This window comes from Cryptomeria japonica, chromosome 11 (assembly GCF_030272615.1).
Source record: "Cryptomeria japonica chromosome 11, Sugi_1.0, whole genome shotgun sequence".
Taxonomy (NCBI): domain Eukaryota; kingdom Viridiplantae; phylum Streptophyta; class Pinopsida; order Cupressales; family Cupressaceae; genus Cryptomeria; species Cryptomeria japonica.
Window position 1 is genome coordinate 55914984 of NC_081415.1, and position 17178 is coordinate 55932161.

A 17178-nucleotide genomic window follows, 5' to 3' on the forward strand; every position below is an offset into this window, starting at 1 on the left:
AGAGGGGTGGGGGGGTGAATCAGTGGTTTCCAAACTTTACCCTTTTCTATCCTATGTGTGTATACCGGTTAGCAGATCTAACATAAAGCAAACATACCGGTGAGATAGGAGGATAACACAAATGCAACCACACACAAAGGGAACATCACATAACACATGATGTATGAGGAAAACCCAACATGGGAAAAACCTCGGTGAGAATTGCTGTTGGAGTCTACTGCTCCAATCCAGCCTCACAATAAACACACTAGTTACAACATTTAGGGCACCAACCCAAGGAGCACCAACCCCTGCATTGAGCTCCAACTCAGTGATTACAATATCATATATGAAAACAAAAGTAATATCCTTGTTACAAATGAACTTTGTAACTCTCACACATGTCTCTCCACTGGTTCACCTCTATCCAATTCTCTGCCAGTTCTTTGCTCACCTTCTCTTTGCTGCAACCTTACCGGTTCAGCCTCTGCTTCTTCTCTGCTGGTACTCTGCTCACCACTGGTTCATAGCTTGCCAGTTACTTCACTTGCCGACTTAACCCCTGCACTGATCTTCTCTGTTTCTTCTCCGCAAGATCACTCTTCTCTGATTCCTTTGCCGGTTCACTACTCTCAAGTTCACACCACTGTCAGGCTCAATGACAGTTTGCCGGTTGCTTCACCCTCGCCGGTTGCACTCTTCTAACCGGTTATCACTCAAGCATTCAGTCACCTCTGTGATTTGTCGATGGACTCTCTGAATGGTTAACACTTGGATTCTTCTCACTTTACCGACATCACTCTCTCATGCAACAACACCAAATCTGGTCTTCGATCTGCACATTTATACTATCCCTTCCTGCCAAAACAACATTCAAACTTCTGGCGCGCTAGGGTTCCTTCATCAACCTCGAGGCAAACTAAATCCAATCAGATGTCCGTCCAGAGATCGACCACTTGCAACAAATCAATCAAACTCCGCCAATCCCATTGCGTCCAGAACACGTTTGCCATATTTGGCAAACATGGCACCTTTTTCGGTCTGCACTTGTCAATTACCATGAAGCGATCACGCAGATAGCTTCACCTACCCTGATCAACACCTGGACACTCTGCCTCGATCATGAAACCACCAAATCGGATCTCTGCCCTCTGATCAGTCTCGAGTCGCACCCTTCTGCTCTCGACCCGTGTTTCACGCTATCGACATTAATGTCGACCAGCCACCACCTACCTCATCGACAAAACTTCACCGACCACAGAATACATGATGCCTGTCTCCTACGTGTCATCTTTGTCGGCATCCACCTTTGCTAAGTCTTTTGAGTTAGTTCAGACAAGATCACCGACCAACCACACAACCGGGTTCATCCCTACCGGTTTTCTAACCTTGCCGGTTATACCCTAACCAGTCTGCCTTCAAACTTGCACTTTGCTGCTCTTCTGGTGGAACACCTAAACCGGTGACTTCACATGCTAAACCACAACATACTCAACTTCATCAGACAAGAGCTCTTCACTTGTCACTTTGTCAGCTTTACCGGTGGACATCTATACCAGTAATATCTTCTGCATGTATACTGGTAACATACCACGCACACCAGTGGCACCAAACTCCATCTTCATTCTGGCAACATCCTTTGTCTGCAGCTGTTCACCATTTCCTTTATCTTCATCAGCCCGGACATCATCTCAACCGGTTTGTCAAAGTGACAAACCTATCCTTCTCTGTATCGGCAACTCATCATGTCTACCCAGCTGATTCGGTGCATATCTATGATTTCATGCACCTGAGGCAACTTAGTGTTTCATCGGTTCATCCGGTGTGAGCCTTCAATCACCTACCTTCTACTCTTCTGTCTTATCTCAGAGGACTATGATGCATTCCATGCATAATAGGAGATAAGCTCCACTTATTGGTGGGAGTAGATCTTTGTCATCTGCATCCTGCATTGCACCAAGAGGGCTTCCCTGTTTGAGCAAGCATATCTTCAAACAGGCACATATGATCCGGTTGGGCACACTCACTGTCGATCTTCTCTTCATCCTGTGATATCTTCTTCAACCGGTGATTGCATCTTTATCCAGTGGGAGTCCTGTTGTTTCACATCCAGACATCCTACAGCATACCGGTTGGCACTTCTGCATTAGCTCACCCTGCTTGCTCACTTGCCGGTTGGCAACAATGCACTGCCAACATACCACTTACCGATTGTTATACCATACTGGTCTCCAATACATGTCTTCAACACAAGTCAACACTAACTTGTGTATTGATGACTCCAATGATCATTATGCTGGATGACATTCTCTTCCTTACCGGTGACCTGCTATGCTAGTTGACATCAATGACACCATTTCAGGTATGCATCAATGACAACATTGCTCATCAATCTCCCATATCGGTTGACATCAATGACAACACAATGCCAGCAATCTCCCCCTTTGGCATTGATGTCAACACATGTAGTATCCGACACACTACAAATTCTCTCTCTCCCCCTTTGTGTGTGCAATGAATTCTCACACATGTATCCGGCATACTACAAATTCTCTCTCCCCCTTTGACAACAATGGCAAAGAGCACTGATAGGGTTTCTCTCCTCGTCTCTACCATGCACTGATATATTTTTCTCTCCCCCTTTTTCTCTACCAGATGCTTCTCCTCCTTTGACCATCATGTGGAATCAATTTCTTTCTTGATATTAAACTTATCCAAGTTAAACTGAAATTTAATCTTGCAAACAACATGAATCAAGCAAACTGGCTAACGGGAAAGACTGAAATTCATCCAAACTTCAGGAAACTTCTTGAAAATGATATTAAATGATTATCTCAGATATATTTCAAGAAAAACACTTTGATTTTCTGTCATAAATAGTGCATTACATCTTCTGCAAATTTGATATAAAGTCTGGAAGCAAAAATGAAAGCAAAACTCACTGCAAACTTCACCAAACATTAGGAATAACTCACCAAACTTCAAGCCAACTTTATTAATGATAAAATATCATGAAAATACAAAATAACATCAATCCCATGGACTCAAGGATGCCATTAACTTCTGCAACATTGAGCACACTCAAAAGCAGTCTGCAACTTCGAACCCTTGCTTTTAACCTATAACCCAAAATACTGAAATTGCCGATATTGCCAAACTTTCAGCACAGTGATAATTTCTGAATTAGATTATACTATGGTATTCCTTGACTCCTGTCTTTAGAACACTTCTTAATCCTCTGATTCCTGTCCTTAGATCACCTAGAAACTTTCAAACTCCCATTCTATAGCCTCCACCTCCACTGGTATATCAACCACTGAAGAAACGAGCAAAAGCTTAGCAAAATCTGTAATCTCAATGATGAGAAATGAAGTCAAAATCATGTATAAATGAAAGAACTTTCAAAACCCAAGTCATGTTCTCCATGCCAGAAGGTGGGAAACATTTAAATTTAAATATATTTTGTATTTGAATAATATTCAAATCTCAACCTAATTACCAAATTTATTATTATTTCCCAAACCCTCAACTGATCTTGTTTTGCTCTTTTGGGACTCCTGACTTACTACTTTTAGAAATTTTTGAAAAAGCAACATGATAGCACCAATTCACTGGAGACACCAGTGCCCACCATTGAGCACCAACTCAGCCAGAGACACCAATCTTTTCTATCGAGAGGCACTAACCTCTAACACAACAAAGTCTTAGGTTTACTGAGAACAATTCTCCTTGAAAGCTGCCTTATATATTCTATAAATCACCTCAAAATGTCTGCTACAGATGTGCCTCAAATATGCTGTTAAGTCTGCAATAAATCTGCTTCAGGATCTGCTATAAATCTGCTCTAGGTATGCTTCAAGTCTGCTATAAATCTCTTTTAAAGGTCTGCTATAAATTTGATGTAACATTGTTCAACAAATATCCTCCTTCACTAATCTGCTGCAACATTCTTCAACATCTTTTCTTTTTTACAAATCTGCAACATTCTTCAGCATATATTCTCTTTCACTAATCTGCTGCAACAGTTTCCAACATGTATTCCTTCTATCACAAATATTCTGCAACATTCGTCATTTTTATTTCTGCTCTGAATTTGCTCAAGTTCAAACAATATTACATCGTATTCCTTGTTCATTTGACTCCCCGCTGCTTTTTTGATATATATCTGATTGTGCTTGTTTACCCAATAGGTTCGGCCTGCTGAAGGGAGGTCGGCCGCATAAAAGCAATAATAATTTTAGACATTGGGCACCATGACTAGATGAAGCTTGTTACGGTGGATAAATTTTGAAGACGAATTCAAATTTGAAATAAAAATTCTCTTTCAATATCTTATGCTGTTTTTGACTATGAAACAAACCTGCTTTTATGAGGTCATAACATGTTGTAAACAATCCTAACTGTCTATTAACTCAAACAACTGATTTTGATGATTTTCATGATCCAAATCATGATCATTTAAGGTCTCAGTATTGCCAGTATCCTGGTTTAGCATGTGAGGTAATCCTTGTGAGAACAAGAGAACTTCTTCACCTAGGCTTACATCGTTTCAAATTTGTAAGTAGTTGGGTTTTGACCTTGTGACAAAGCTGCTTAGTAGTAAATTGAACATTATTGATCTGCCTCACTTGTAGTTATCACAAGAACACAACATTAACAATTTTGTAATCTATCTATGGACAAGACATCATTTGTTGTTAGGTTGATATAGTAGAAGATTGCAATATGTGTCCTGTATTTGTTTTGACATATTGAATGAAAGTTTTTTTTTTCTAAATTCTAAATTTCAGGATCATTGAGGTGAAATAATATACAATATTTGGTCATTCTCCTATCTTGCGGGAAAACAAGTAGGCAATAGTTTGTAGAAACAATGTCACAAATGCTGTCCAAAAGTGCATTTGCTTGTCATCCATTCGGAAAAGTACCATGTTTACTTATTTTTATGTTTAAATTGTTCCTAGAACACACTTTGGCAAAACCAGATTGTTAAGACAAAACATTTTGACAAAGACTACACACTTTGAATACTGAAGTTCAAGAGGAAAATTTGGAATTCAAACTATGTGCAATTATGAAGTTTTAGGAATAGAAGCATAAATATTGTGCTTCCTGTTTCTACATTTGTAAAGATGCAGAAATCCAGTGCACATAATTAAAAATAATACTTTTCTAAACTATACCATTGACTACATTCTCAATTCAGCGAATGATCTTCAAAGAGTATGCTAGGCTTGGGCTGCTTGGTTATTAGTGCCCTGTTGCTCTCTGTGTTTTCAGTTGTTTATAAAGACCCAGAGAGGTGGGGAAAATTACATATAGACAAATGTTTTGCTATTTTCATAAGAGTTATTTGTTCTTGCTGAAAGGCTTTCAAGTTTCACCAATTAAATGAAAATCATTTCAGGATCTAATAGAATTGGTGTATGCAGGAACGCATAATGACAGTGATTGCCTTTATACTATCACTCATTAAGGAATTTAACATAACTCGACCTATTCTTATCATTACATCAACAGCGGGTGTCCCCATCTGGGAGTCAGAAATTTTACAGTGGGTTCCATCTGGAAATACAGTAGCTTATTATGGGAATCAGAAAGCAAGAGAAGTCATCCAAAAGCTTGAATTCTTTGATGAAAGTGGATGTTTGATGGCTCAAATAGTCTTATCAACTCCTGATATTGTCTCTGCGGTAATACTTTGCTTTTTATCACAATGTTTCAAATTAGTCACTTTTTTAGTTTAGATCCCATCACACCATGCAATAGCTTATATAAGAGAGCAATCAATTTTCATTTTCATAGGTCATCTTGTTTGTAGCGAGTAACCTATATAATGTGAATTTGTACTTAAATATTTAAGTGTATTTAAGTGTTCATCTATGCTCAATGTAGATAAGATGCTCTTGGGGAAATAAGCATAGGTTAATTTAGTTACTTTTTCTTTTTTGCTTTTGTACTAAAGGGGGATGGTTTCTGCTTTTGATCTGTAGATTTTAACACATTAGATATTCTTTGCCAAAATTTTGTTATCTGGATCCACAATAATTTTCTGATTTACATTTTATATTCGTGTCCATTTGTGTAACACTGGATTGGTTATTGACATATATGGTCTAATGCTTTTATTTTTCAGGACCTGGACCTTATGAAATCTATAGAGTGGGAAGCATTGATAATAGATGAATGTCAGCATTTCAAACTTTCAAAAGTTATTGCTCAGCTGAAGCAACTGACTGTAGACTTTCGCCTTTTGCTCTTCAACAAGCAAATGAAGGTCTCTGGATGTTTTTGTGTGGAAACTCAAAACAATCTTTGATGCTTTTGGGCTTAGAGATCTCTTCTAGTTTTAAGATAGCTGTACTCTTTTTCTTATCATGTTTTTTTGTTGCACTTGCTACAGGAAAATACTGCTGAGCTTTCTCATTTTCTATCCTTTCTTGATCCTCGAAATGATTATATCCCTGAACATCAACATCAGGATGGCAGTGAATATCTTGTTTCACTAAAGGGCAAGCTGTTAGAGTACACTGCGCATGAGCGAAAATCAGACTCTCTGTCAAGTGCTAACTTTATTGAGTATTGGGTTCCTGTTGAGTTGGCTAATGTACAGGTGGAACAGTATTGTACTATACTTATGACGAATGGGAATTCTCTGTGCTCAATGTTGAAGAAAAATGACCCTGAAGCTCTTAGAGACATCCTCCTTTCATTAAGAAAGGTTTGTGAAGTTACACAATTTTCTCTCTTGTTTGAGTGAGATACATATTAATTTATTTAACTCATGCAATTAGCTTATGTATGTTGCTACTTAGTACTATGTTATAAAGAATTGCAAAGGAAGAAATTGTATGGCAAGAGGCATAACTACAATGACAGCAAGGGGGTTGTAATAGAATGAGTCGATTAGAAAAACCCCATAATAAATTTGGGAGCCATTTACACATGAAACCTTAATTATGTCCAGCTGTTGGTGGTGATAGTGGAGCTTTTATTTGATTATATACTTAAATACATCTATTTAAAGGATACTTAGATATATCAATCTTGTGGTACACTAACCTATGTCAAAAATCTAATATAGGTGTCTTGAGATCAATATCTATGCTAGTTAGTCTATAGAGTCATAGACTATATGAACAGGTGGGTATAGCCCAATATTATATAAGTGGGAGTGTCTGGACAGTCTCCAGTCCACTTAGGACTTAGCTACATGATAAAATGGAACTATGTGAGGAACTTTAAAAGCACTATTTCTGAAACTGACAAATATGTTTAGGGAATTTATAGATCTTTGAGTCTGCTGCAGTGGTTTGAACATAGCTTTACCATGATCACCAGCAATTCAAAATTTTAAACAGAAAACACATTTCAGAACTACATTGTGACTTGTATGATCTTACTATTGACTTTAATTTACTATAAAACATTCTTTTGCTCATTATTAGGCATATGTACAACTTACAAGTGATGACAAGATGTCGTCTATTCCATTATCTAAATTGATTTGTATTCTTGCTGATGTCATGACAACTTTTCATTTGTAAACTGCATAAGACTTTGGTGCCCTGTTTCTGGGGGCCCATGTTGCTGTTGTTGGGTCCCATAGGCTGCTTTGTCCTCGTGGATGCTATTAAACTCTTTCATTCATTCATTCATCCCACTCTTCACTGCAGTCATTAGGCCTATGGTTCTCTATGGTTCAGATGTTTGGGGCCCTAGAGTTTGCAGCCATAAAATTAAAGGTTACAAAATAGCTAGGTTACCTAGGTCATGAGTCTCATGTGTCGTTTTGAGCTAACTGCCTTGAGATTCATTGAGTTAAGGCGAGTCCAAGGCAATCTTGTAACATTGGCTTGAACTAAGATTCAAAACTAAAATGTAAAACAGTGGACGACAACACTCATAGACACATCTGTTATGAGTATTGAAGGATAGTTCTAAGGTGTGGAAGAAAGATGCAAAAGTAGCAATCAAGATTAAAAGTAGCATTGGGTGGCAGACAAGATGCCAATTACAACAATAGTAGCTACAAAGATAGTGGAAAACTAAGCCCACTATGGCTTCTACTACATGTGATTGTTCCTATGTATATTGTTCTTGTATTACTAATGACATGCTAGTTTTTGTCCAAATCATGTCAGTAAAACTTTTGACATGATGCAAGGTACCATCTTGTACTACATTTTCTAATGCCATCTTGCAATGATAGCTAATTTAATCTTTACTCGTCCTCGTCTAATTTTGGTTTTCAATTGCCAATTGAAGGTTAAGAGGATAAAACTCTGCTCTTGGTAAATTTAAATGATTAGTATCCTTTAGATATTCTATCATGGTTTCTATTACCTTAGTGCAAAATTAGGGTTCATTTCGTTTAAAATTCTTTAATTTCTTGATCAAGGATGGCTCTGAAATCATCAACATGTTTCTTGATAGGGTTTGAATTAAAGAAGATGCTATTGATTATTTCTACATAGAAAAACCTAATTGAGGTTATAGAGAGGGAGAAAGAGGTCTTTGAGGGTTAACATTGAGAGAGAGAGAGAGAGAGAGAGAGAGAGAGAGAGAGAGAGACCTTTGGGGGTTCACATTGCAAGATGTCCCTTCAGAGAATAGATTGCACAAACCTTCACACACAGACATCTTTGAGGGTTCGCATTGCAAGACATGTTCATGGCTAGACTGTACAAGTTTGAGAGTACTTGGCAAATTTGCCTTACAATTTTCGTTTTCCTAAGTGTATATATTCAGGTGCCAGAACTTTGATGTAAGCAGGCCACACCGACATTGACCTGTTTCTCCAAAACTGTGTCGAAAAATTTAATATTGATTTTCACTTTTGCCATTCTTCCTATATATTCACCACGTGACAATGTTATCATGACTACTACATTTTTATCTCATTATTATAAATATTCATGTTTTCAAAACTTGTTCCTATTGAATATCATAACGGTTGATCTGTTGATAGATATTCCAGCAGCTGTGGACATTGACATTGAATTATGATCATTTATAAAATATTGATTGAAGTATTTCCTGACATGCAAGGCTATTTGTTGCAGTGCTGCATGCATCCTTATCTTGTGGATGGATCTTTGCAAACATCGCTCAGGCAAGGCCTTGAAGAAGTTGAGTATTTTGATATGGATATAAATGTGAGCAGCAAACTACAACTATTGGACAACATATTATCAGAGCTAAGATCGGAACACCAAAGGGTGCTAATTCTTTTCCAGGTTTGTCTTATATTAGTTATTAATGACTTAGAGCCTTCCAGTGGTTTGTTTACCATGCTTGAATTTTCGTCACTAAAATTGGAAGATGGATATTTAAATTATTTTTTGCTTTTATGATTTTATAATTAAGTGTATTATGTTTGATTTTTTCCATTTTAATGCATGTTCTCTCTTTCATTATAACTTTTAAATAGAACACATTCAATTTCTTCCATCTCTCGCTGGAAGCTTGTGCCTATGTGAGCACCGGATATTATTATTTGTTCAATAACCATTTACTTGAAGTTCAGGAAGATGTTTTGTTGCTGCATGTTAGACCAGTGGAGAAAAATGTGCTTCCCTATTTTCAATTCTTCTAGTGTTGGAGAGTTGCTGCATAATCTGTGATGATGATAAATTTAGATGTGTTTTTCTTGTGATTATTGAAAGGAAAAAATAAAAATATCGGTGTCTTAATACATCTTTTGTTAAGTGTAGTTATGGTCTGTGACCTCATGGTTGCAAGATTTTTCAAACCAATTCCATTTAAGCGGTCTTCATGTTGTGGCAAAGGAACATAAAAGTCAGAAATATCTAATCTGAATGAATTTAATACTGTTAAAATACTTGATTTATTTCAACCTCGTCTTTTCTACTTCCTTCTTGTTATCCATTATTTTTTTGGTATCAAGAAGCAGCATTGGCATGCAAAAGGGATAAGCACAAGTGATCTGTATTGAAAATAATTTTTAAAGCATCAAATCTCTAGTTATTTAACAAATTTCATAATTAGAAGAATATGCAACAAAATGTACTTAAATTAGAAATACCATCATTCTAGGATTTAAGAGCTGTCCAGACCTAGCCTTCTGCTTGATTTGAAATGTGGCTGATATTTATTCTCACATTAATTAGACGAATCATCAAAACTATACAAATCCATGCACCCAAGCATATCAACTAGTACCAAGAAGCTCAAATAAACACACACACATACTTAGTTACATGGACCAAGGAGAGCGTTGCTTTTCTGAGTAAGTGATATTGTGTCATTGCTTTAATCCGTAGTCCTTTTTGTCAATCGAAGTTGGCTTTCTCATTGCTTCAATCCAGAGTAGCTGGAAACTCCTATGTCCCTCCTTGGGCATGCATATTCCTGTTTCCGAAATGGATACGTATCCAATACAGCCTGGATACACGTCGTATACTGTACCCACACATGCCCAAAAAACCTTGATTTCCAACTGTACCAAATATTATGTGATTTTTTTTTAAAATTTGATGTAAATCGCCCTAAATTTAATTTTATAAAAACTTAATTCATCCAATACTTAAAAAAAAAAAAATGGTATAAACAAAACCTACACAAAATGAGAAAGACAAATGAAATGTTTCTTTATTTCAGTGACCCAATTTTTTGGGCTATCTTCCAATGCAACTCCACTATTTTTGCATATTGTAAATTGTTAAATCAACTTATCATTATTTATGTAGCAATTATGTGTCTATATTGCTTTTGGAGTATATGTGTATGTGTTTTTTATGAATGTTGTATCCAGCCATATCCATATTCGGGGTCTTAAAAAATGGCCGTATCTGTATCCGATACTGTATCTGTATTTGTATACGTATCCGTGTCCATGCAACTTTGTTTCAATCCTTTGTCATTTTTGTTAATCTTCAGTTGGGTTTTGTCATTGCTATAGATATCAGAAATATTATTTTTTCGGTTTGCATGCTCTATTACTTTTTATTGTCTGGATGTACATTTTACTTGGAAGACATTTTGCTGTGTTGTCACTGGAAGACCTATCCTTTAATTGTTTAACAGAACTGGATGGTATGTATTTGTTTATTTTTAGTTTTTACTCTTTCATAATATGCTTTCAGTTATATTTATAATTTTAGTATAAGTTTTTTCTTTGTTTATATAGATGATTGGACGTTCTGGAGGGATTTCCATTGGTGATATATTAGATGACCATATCAGGCAGCGATTTGGTGTTGACTCTTATGAGCGTGTTGATGGCTGCTTACCCTCTAACAAGAAGCAGGCAGCGTTGCAGATGTTTAACAGTAAGGACTCTGGGCGGTTTGTATTTTTACTTGAAAAACGTGCTTGTGGAACAAGCATAAAGCTCTCTTCAATTGACACTGTTATAATATTTGACAGTGACTGGAACCCTCTCAATGATTTACGTGCCCTACAGAAATTACAAATGGATGCCCATGCTAAGCACTTGAAAGTTTTTCGATTCTACTCTCCATATACTCTGGAGGAGAGAGTGCTGATTTCTGCAAAGCAAGATAATGTGCTTGATAACCATTTAGAAAATTTAAGTTCCACAGTTTGTCAAACACTGATTAAGTGGGGCACTTCTCATCTTTTTAAGAGGTATGATGAAATCCATGATTCAAATAGTCACACCTTGAAGTCAAATTCTGATAATGGTTCTCAAAATTTGAAGTCTTTGGCAAAAAACATTTTAGCATGTGCACACGATGGGTTTCAGACTCATAAAAGCCTAGAGAATTCTGTCATTCAGAGGGTTCCTCGATCAGGAGGATATGGAAAAGGTATTCAGATGTTTGGTGAGTCAGAGAACCTGTTAAAAGAAGAGGAGACACCTAGCAATTTTTTCTGGGCACAATTACTGAAGGGAAGACATATGGTAAAACATGGTGTTTCAGGACAGTTGCAGAGAACAAGAAGAAAGGTACAGTATTCTGAAAAAGCACCTATGAAACCGATATCTGATCCTGATGAATCCGAGGCAAGAAAAAGGCGAAGGCGGGTTACCGAAACAGTTGATCCAATCTCAATCACTTCCTGGCTTGAAGATAAAAAGAAGTCATTGGCTGGTGGAAAGGAATCTAGTGAAAACTACATTGAGACACATACAGATGAAGCTAATCAAGCATCTACCGAGTCTATACAAAATAGTTCTGGAAAGAGTTCAAATCTGATGGGTAAAAAATCACATGCAGATATGCCTTCTGATAAATATCCTAGCCCCTGCTCTGGTTCCTGTGATACAGAAATTGAAATTCCTTCATCTGACCATGAGAAAATGAATTATAAAACATCTACAGGTGCACAAGCTTTCAGAGTTGAGGAGCATGAGGATGGAAAGGCTTTACGCGTGGCACAGCAATGCCTTCATAGCAGAATCAAGCCAGAATTAGTAGGACTTTGCAAAATATTGCAATTTCCGGTATGTTTTAAGAAAATACACATATTTGCACTTTTTGTTGCCAAAAACAGCATTCTGGTTCACGCACAATAATTATATATCTTGCCAAGCTTGATAAGTTCATTAATCATTACTTTTTAAAATATTCTGCACAAAATGTTTGCTTAAACTTAATCATTCCCTTTGTTTGCATGTTCAATCAGTATGTTTGAAAAATTGAAAGGATTCCATGAATCTTAGAAATTCTAATGCAGTTAAGGATTCAGGTGCTCGATCTGGATGAGCAGATCCAGGCAGCCACACACACAAACTGAGATATATTGCAATGGCAGCCAGCAGTAACGGTGTCTAACATTTCAAATTCAGAAAAAATGTAACACACATCTCAGAAAATCCATTATCATAAATTTCAATTACATCTCCACTTGCATCTTATGTTATCTAGGTGTCAGCCTTACAATGACAGAAGAAAATTACTTTTTGCAGTTACATGTGTATAGCCTATACACAGAAAATATAGGGGATTAACTTGGAATTCATCCCAATTGACCAGCATCAATGATGTGCCAATCCTCTTTGTTTTAACAGTCCTTGTCTTCTTTTTTTTTGTATTTTACTTCAGATCTGCCCCTTAGCCAGCAGACTTTTTTTTGAAGATAAAAAATGCAGCAAATGTGGCTGCCTCTTCCTGCTCACCACTTCAATCAAAGTAATGTTAAATTCTGGCATCAGACCACGGCCTCCCTTAACTTGACAAACATGGTAAGGGATTGCTGCGACTGACAGGGCCACCACCCTTAATTATCCCATAATCGAAGAAGATAATTATGGACATGTTTGCAATAATGGTTAGGAAAAGTAACCACCAGCCAAAAGGTTAGAGCATGGGCCCTGGTATCAAGAAGTATACTTTTAAAATAGACTCCCACTATCTACACTTGCATTCCCAAATGGAGCTGAATACAAGTCTGGGTCTGGTTTTGGTTTTGGTCCTGGGGTGGTCTTCGTTTGCTTAGGGTCTGGTCTGGAGTCCTGTTGTGACGTTTTCACACATCGACCCATTGCAAATGGGGACCCCCACTTTTTGCTTTTTAGGATAGATGTTTTGCCTAGTTTCCTAGTTTTAGCCTTTGCTTATGAGAGGATGTCGGTCAAAATGCTGAAAGGATGTTAAAATTGTTAAAATGATCCTAAGTGTCAAGTTGCCCAAAAGTTTTGATTTATTCTTGTTAAGTGTCGAGTTTCAATTTTGCCTTGAAATTTGAGCATAAATATGTCCAAGTGTTACAAGTCGGTGTTATTTTTGTCTTAGAGCGTCAAAGGATCCTTTAGGAGTTGTTTTTCCACTCCTAGGAGGTTAATTAAGTCAATTTTGCACATTGTCCCGATGGACCCTTATTTTCCCCTAGTTAAAATGATGAAATTTCTGATGCATAATGATGAAAATTGACATGGCTGGATACTTAGTGGTGCAAAAATCATCAAAGTCCTGATGGGAAACATGAAATCAAGTTCTAAAAATGAGTTTTTCCGATGAAAGGACGTCTTTTCCTGAGTTTTTAAGGCATATATGGACTTTTTCCCGATTAGTCATGATTTTCCCCACTCATTTTCTTGATGAGGGGTGTTTTTCCACAGGTAGCTAGAGATTTGTCTTGATGGACCACATTTTTCGGCTGGGAGATCCAAAATTTGTCTCTGTGTTGAAAATTTTCCCGATGGGGTGCAAATTTCCCCAGGAATGAATGATTAATTTAAATGCGGACAAAATTCTTTGTGCTGATGGGGGTCATTTTTCCCCAGGACGAATTTGTGGATAGATTTGAGGAAATGAATGCAGATGATTATCCAGATGGGGATCGATTTTCCCCAAAAGGAGGTTTATGGACTAAAGTGAAAGAATTGGGTATCTAGATGACCCACGTTTTTCTCCAAAGTGATTTTTTCGGGCAAAGTGAATGAAAATGATGAATTTGGAGTGTCCTGATGAAGGTCGATTTTCCCCAAGGTGGATTCCTCTGGACAAAGTAAACGAAATTGTGAATTCTAAGTGTCTAGATGGGGATTGATTTTCCCCAAATGCCAGTTGTGATGAGTTATGAAGAATTTTAATGCAAAATGTTGCCTAGACATGGATCGATTTTCCCCAATTGCCTGGAATTTAATGAATGTGGATGATTTTAATTGCAAAAGTGTGCCAAATTTAATTGTTTTGTCTTATTGCAAATAATTTAATGCTTGGAAACAATTATTTAATGACAAATTAATTATCCAAAGGTAAATCGATTTTCCCAGGCAAGTATAAAAGGCAAGTTTTTATCCCACATTGCTTGTGTGGTGAAATATCAAGGTGAAAACATGCATAAGTATGCTCAGCCAGCATTAAAATAATATTTTAACTGTTCTGATGCGACAGTTTGAAGTTTGATTGAAGGTCGGTTGAATACTACAGTTGGGCGATTTTTGCCTAAGTGTCATTTAGACACAATTGTTGAAGGAGAGTTGTAGATTGAGGAAGGCAGTTTTGCCCAATCATGCCTAGCACCACCATTAGAGGGGAATTTCCAGAATTGTTGCAGCTTGCTGGTCACCATTGGAGACTTGGGTGATTTTAGTGTTTGGTACCACCATTGCTTGGGCCACGATTTTCTTTGTCTGGCTGATTGCCTCACATATTGGGTGTGATTTGTGCACGTTTCATTTGGCGCCATAGCTGGGAGAAATTTTTGATGCCATTGGCGAACACCATTGCTGGCCTTAATCTGAAACTTCATTCCCAGCCATGTTGATTTGTTTTCAGACCATTTCCAGCTATCATAGGTGAAGGGTGATTTTGTCCGAACATCATTATTTGAAGAATTTGGAGGTATTTTGTTGGACAGCATTATCGGTGCAAGTCTGAAGCATCATTTCCAGAATTATTCTCAGATTGAAGTATCATTTCCAGCCCACTTATTTGTGCCCAAGCATGGTCATATTGGAGCTTGGAAAGATGAAACAAGTCAAGTGCAAGCATGTGACAGGGCTGTGATCACCTCCAGCCATTGATATTTATCATTTTCAGGGTGTCTTCAGACGTTTGGAAGACATTTTCAGACCTCGGAGAGGTGTATTCAGATTTTAACATCAGAAAATCAGAGTTCAATACACCATTTTTTGATTATTTTCAGACATTGGAGGGCATATTCAGACTCAGTCCTCAGGAAATCAGACTTTATTACAACTTTGATATCAAAAAATAGTCACTTTCTGAGTGTATTCAAACTTTCAAGTGACATTTTTGTTGAAATGTGGCGACCGATCAGCAAAGTACAGTACACTCAGCACGTATCCTTGGTGGGGGTTCGGAGGCGGTAGCCCCTGAGAAAATTTTTTTTTGCCGTTTTTTTTTTGTTGATGAAAACCAACATTGTAATAAAACCCTAAAAAGGCCGACTTTGTTTGTTGCCCTAAAAATGCATGTTATAAGCGGCTGACATGCTTAAGGCATGGTAAGTTGATGTACTATTTTTGCTGGATAATAAGAAAGATTGGACGGCTGTGTATGGTGGATGTAACCCATTCTGGGTGAACCACGTTAAATCTTTGTGTTATTTGTGTCCTATTTTATTCCTTTATCTTTTGTATTTGAATCTGCATATAACTGTTAGTTCATATTTGCTTCAGATCTGCTTGAAATCCTAACAATTGGTATCAGAGCGAGGTTTTCTGTAAATTGGCAGGACTTTCAGATTTGAGTGGGAGCAATGGTGGATTTCAAATTGAAGGTCGAAAAGTTTAACGGCTAGAATTATCAGTTATGGAAAATGCAGATGGAGGATTACCTGTATCAAAAGGATTTGTGGCGGCCATTAGAAGGAAAGGCAAAGAAAGCGACCACAATGTCACATGAAGAATGGGACATTTTAGATAGAAAGGCACTGGGATCCATTCGATTGTGCCTTGCACCGTCTGTAGCTTTCAATATAATAGAAGCAAAAACGGTTGTAGATTTGATGGCGACATTGGCTAAGCTGTATGAGAAACCCTCGGCTTCGAATAAGGTATTTCTTATGAAGCGTTTGTTTAATTTGAAAATGAGTGAGGGAGGATCTGTAGCAAAGCACTTAAATGAATTTAATACAATTACTAGTCAATTGTCTTCGGTAAAAATTACCTTTGCAGAAGAGGTTAGGGCTCTCTTGATTTTATGTCCTTTGCTAGAAAGCTGGAATAGCTTGGTTATGGCTGTAAGTAACTCTGTCTTTGGTAAAAATACTTTGGTATTTGATGATATTGTTGGTGTTATCCTAAGCGAGGAAATGTGAAGGAAAAGCACAGGTGAGACTCCAACATCATCGGGTAGTGTTTTGAATGTGGAGAACAGAGGAAGATCAAAGGAAAGAGGAAAAGGCCCTTGGAATGAGAAGTCACGAGGGAAGTCAAAGAAAGGACGCTTTCAATCTAGAGGAAAGAAAGATTGCTGGTATTGCGGAAAGCCTGGTCATCTAAAGAAAGACTGTTGGTTTCGGAAAAACAAAGGAGACAAAAATGAAAATGACAGTAAGGAAGCTAATATTGCAAGCAATACTTTACAAGATGCTTTAATCTTATGTTTGGATAATGTTAATGATTCCTGGGTAATAGATTCTGGGGCTTCATTTCATGCTACACCCCATAGAAAATATTTTCTAGTTCAAGGTGATTTTGGAGAGGTATATTTGGGTGATGATGAGCCCTGTCAAATTGTTGGAAAAGGAAAGATAAAGATCAAGTTGTAGAATGGTAATGATTGGTTTCTGCAGGAG

The 17178-nt window shown here is 37.4% G+C and overlaps 1 protein-coding gene across 8 annotated transcripts in view; it reads left to right on the forward strand.

Annotated features, from left to right (window-relative positions):
- LOC131051349 (uncharacterized) overlaps window positions 1-17178 on the forward strand; it is a 184901-nt gene that overhangs the window by 108848 nt on the left and 58875 nt on the right. For all 8 annotated transcript variants that reach the window (XM_057985819.2, XM_057985822.2, XM_057985818.2 and 5 more), the window contains 5 exons: window positions 5412-5672; window positions 6116-6256; window positions 6383-6700; window positions 9045-9218; window positions 11132-12412. In XM_057985819.2, the coding sequence (XP_057841802.2) occupies window positions 5412-5672; window positions 6116-6256; window positions 6383-6700; window positions 9045-9218; window positions 11132-12412 (2175 nt within the window). The remainder of the gene's footprint in view (window positions 1-5411; window positions 5673-6115; window positions 6257-6382; window positions 6701-9044; window positions 9219-11131; window positions 12413-17178) is intronic.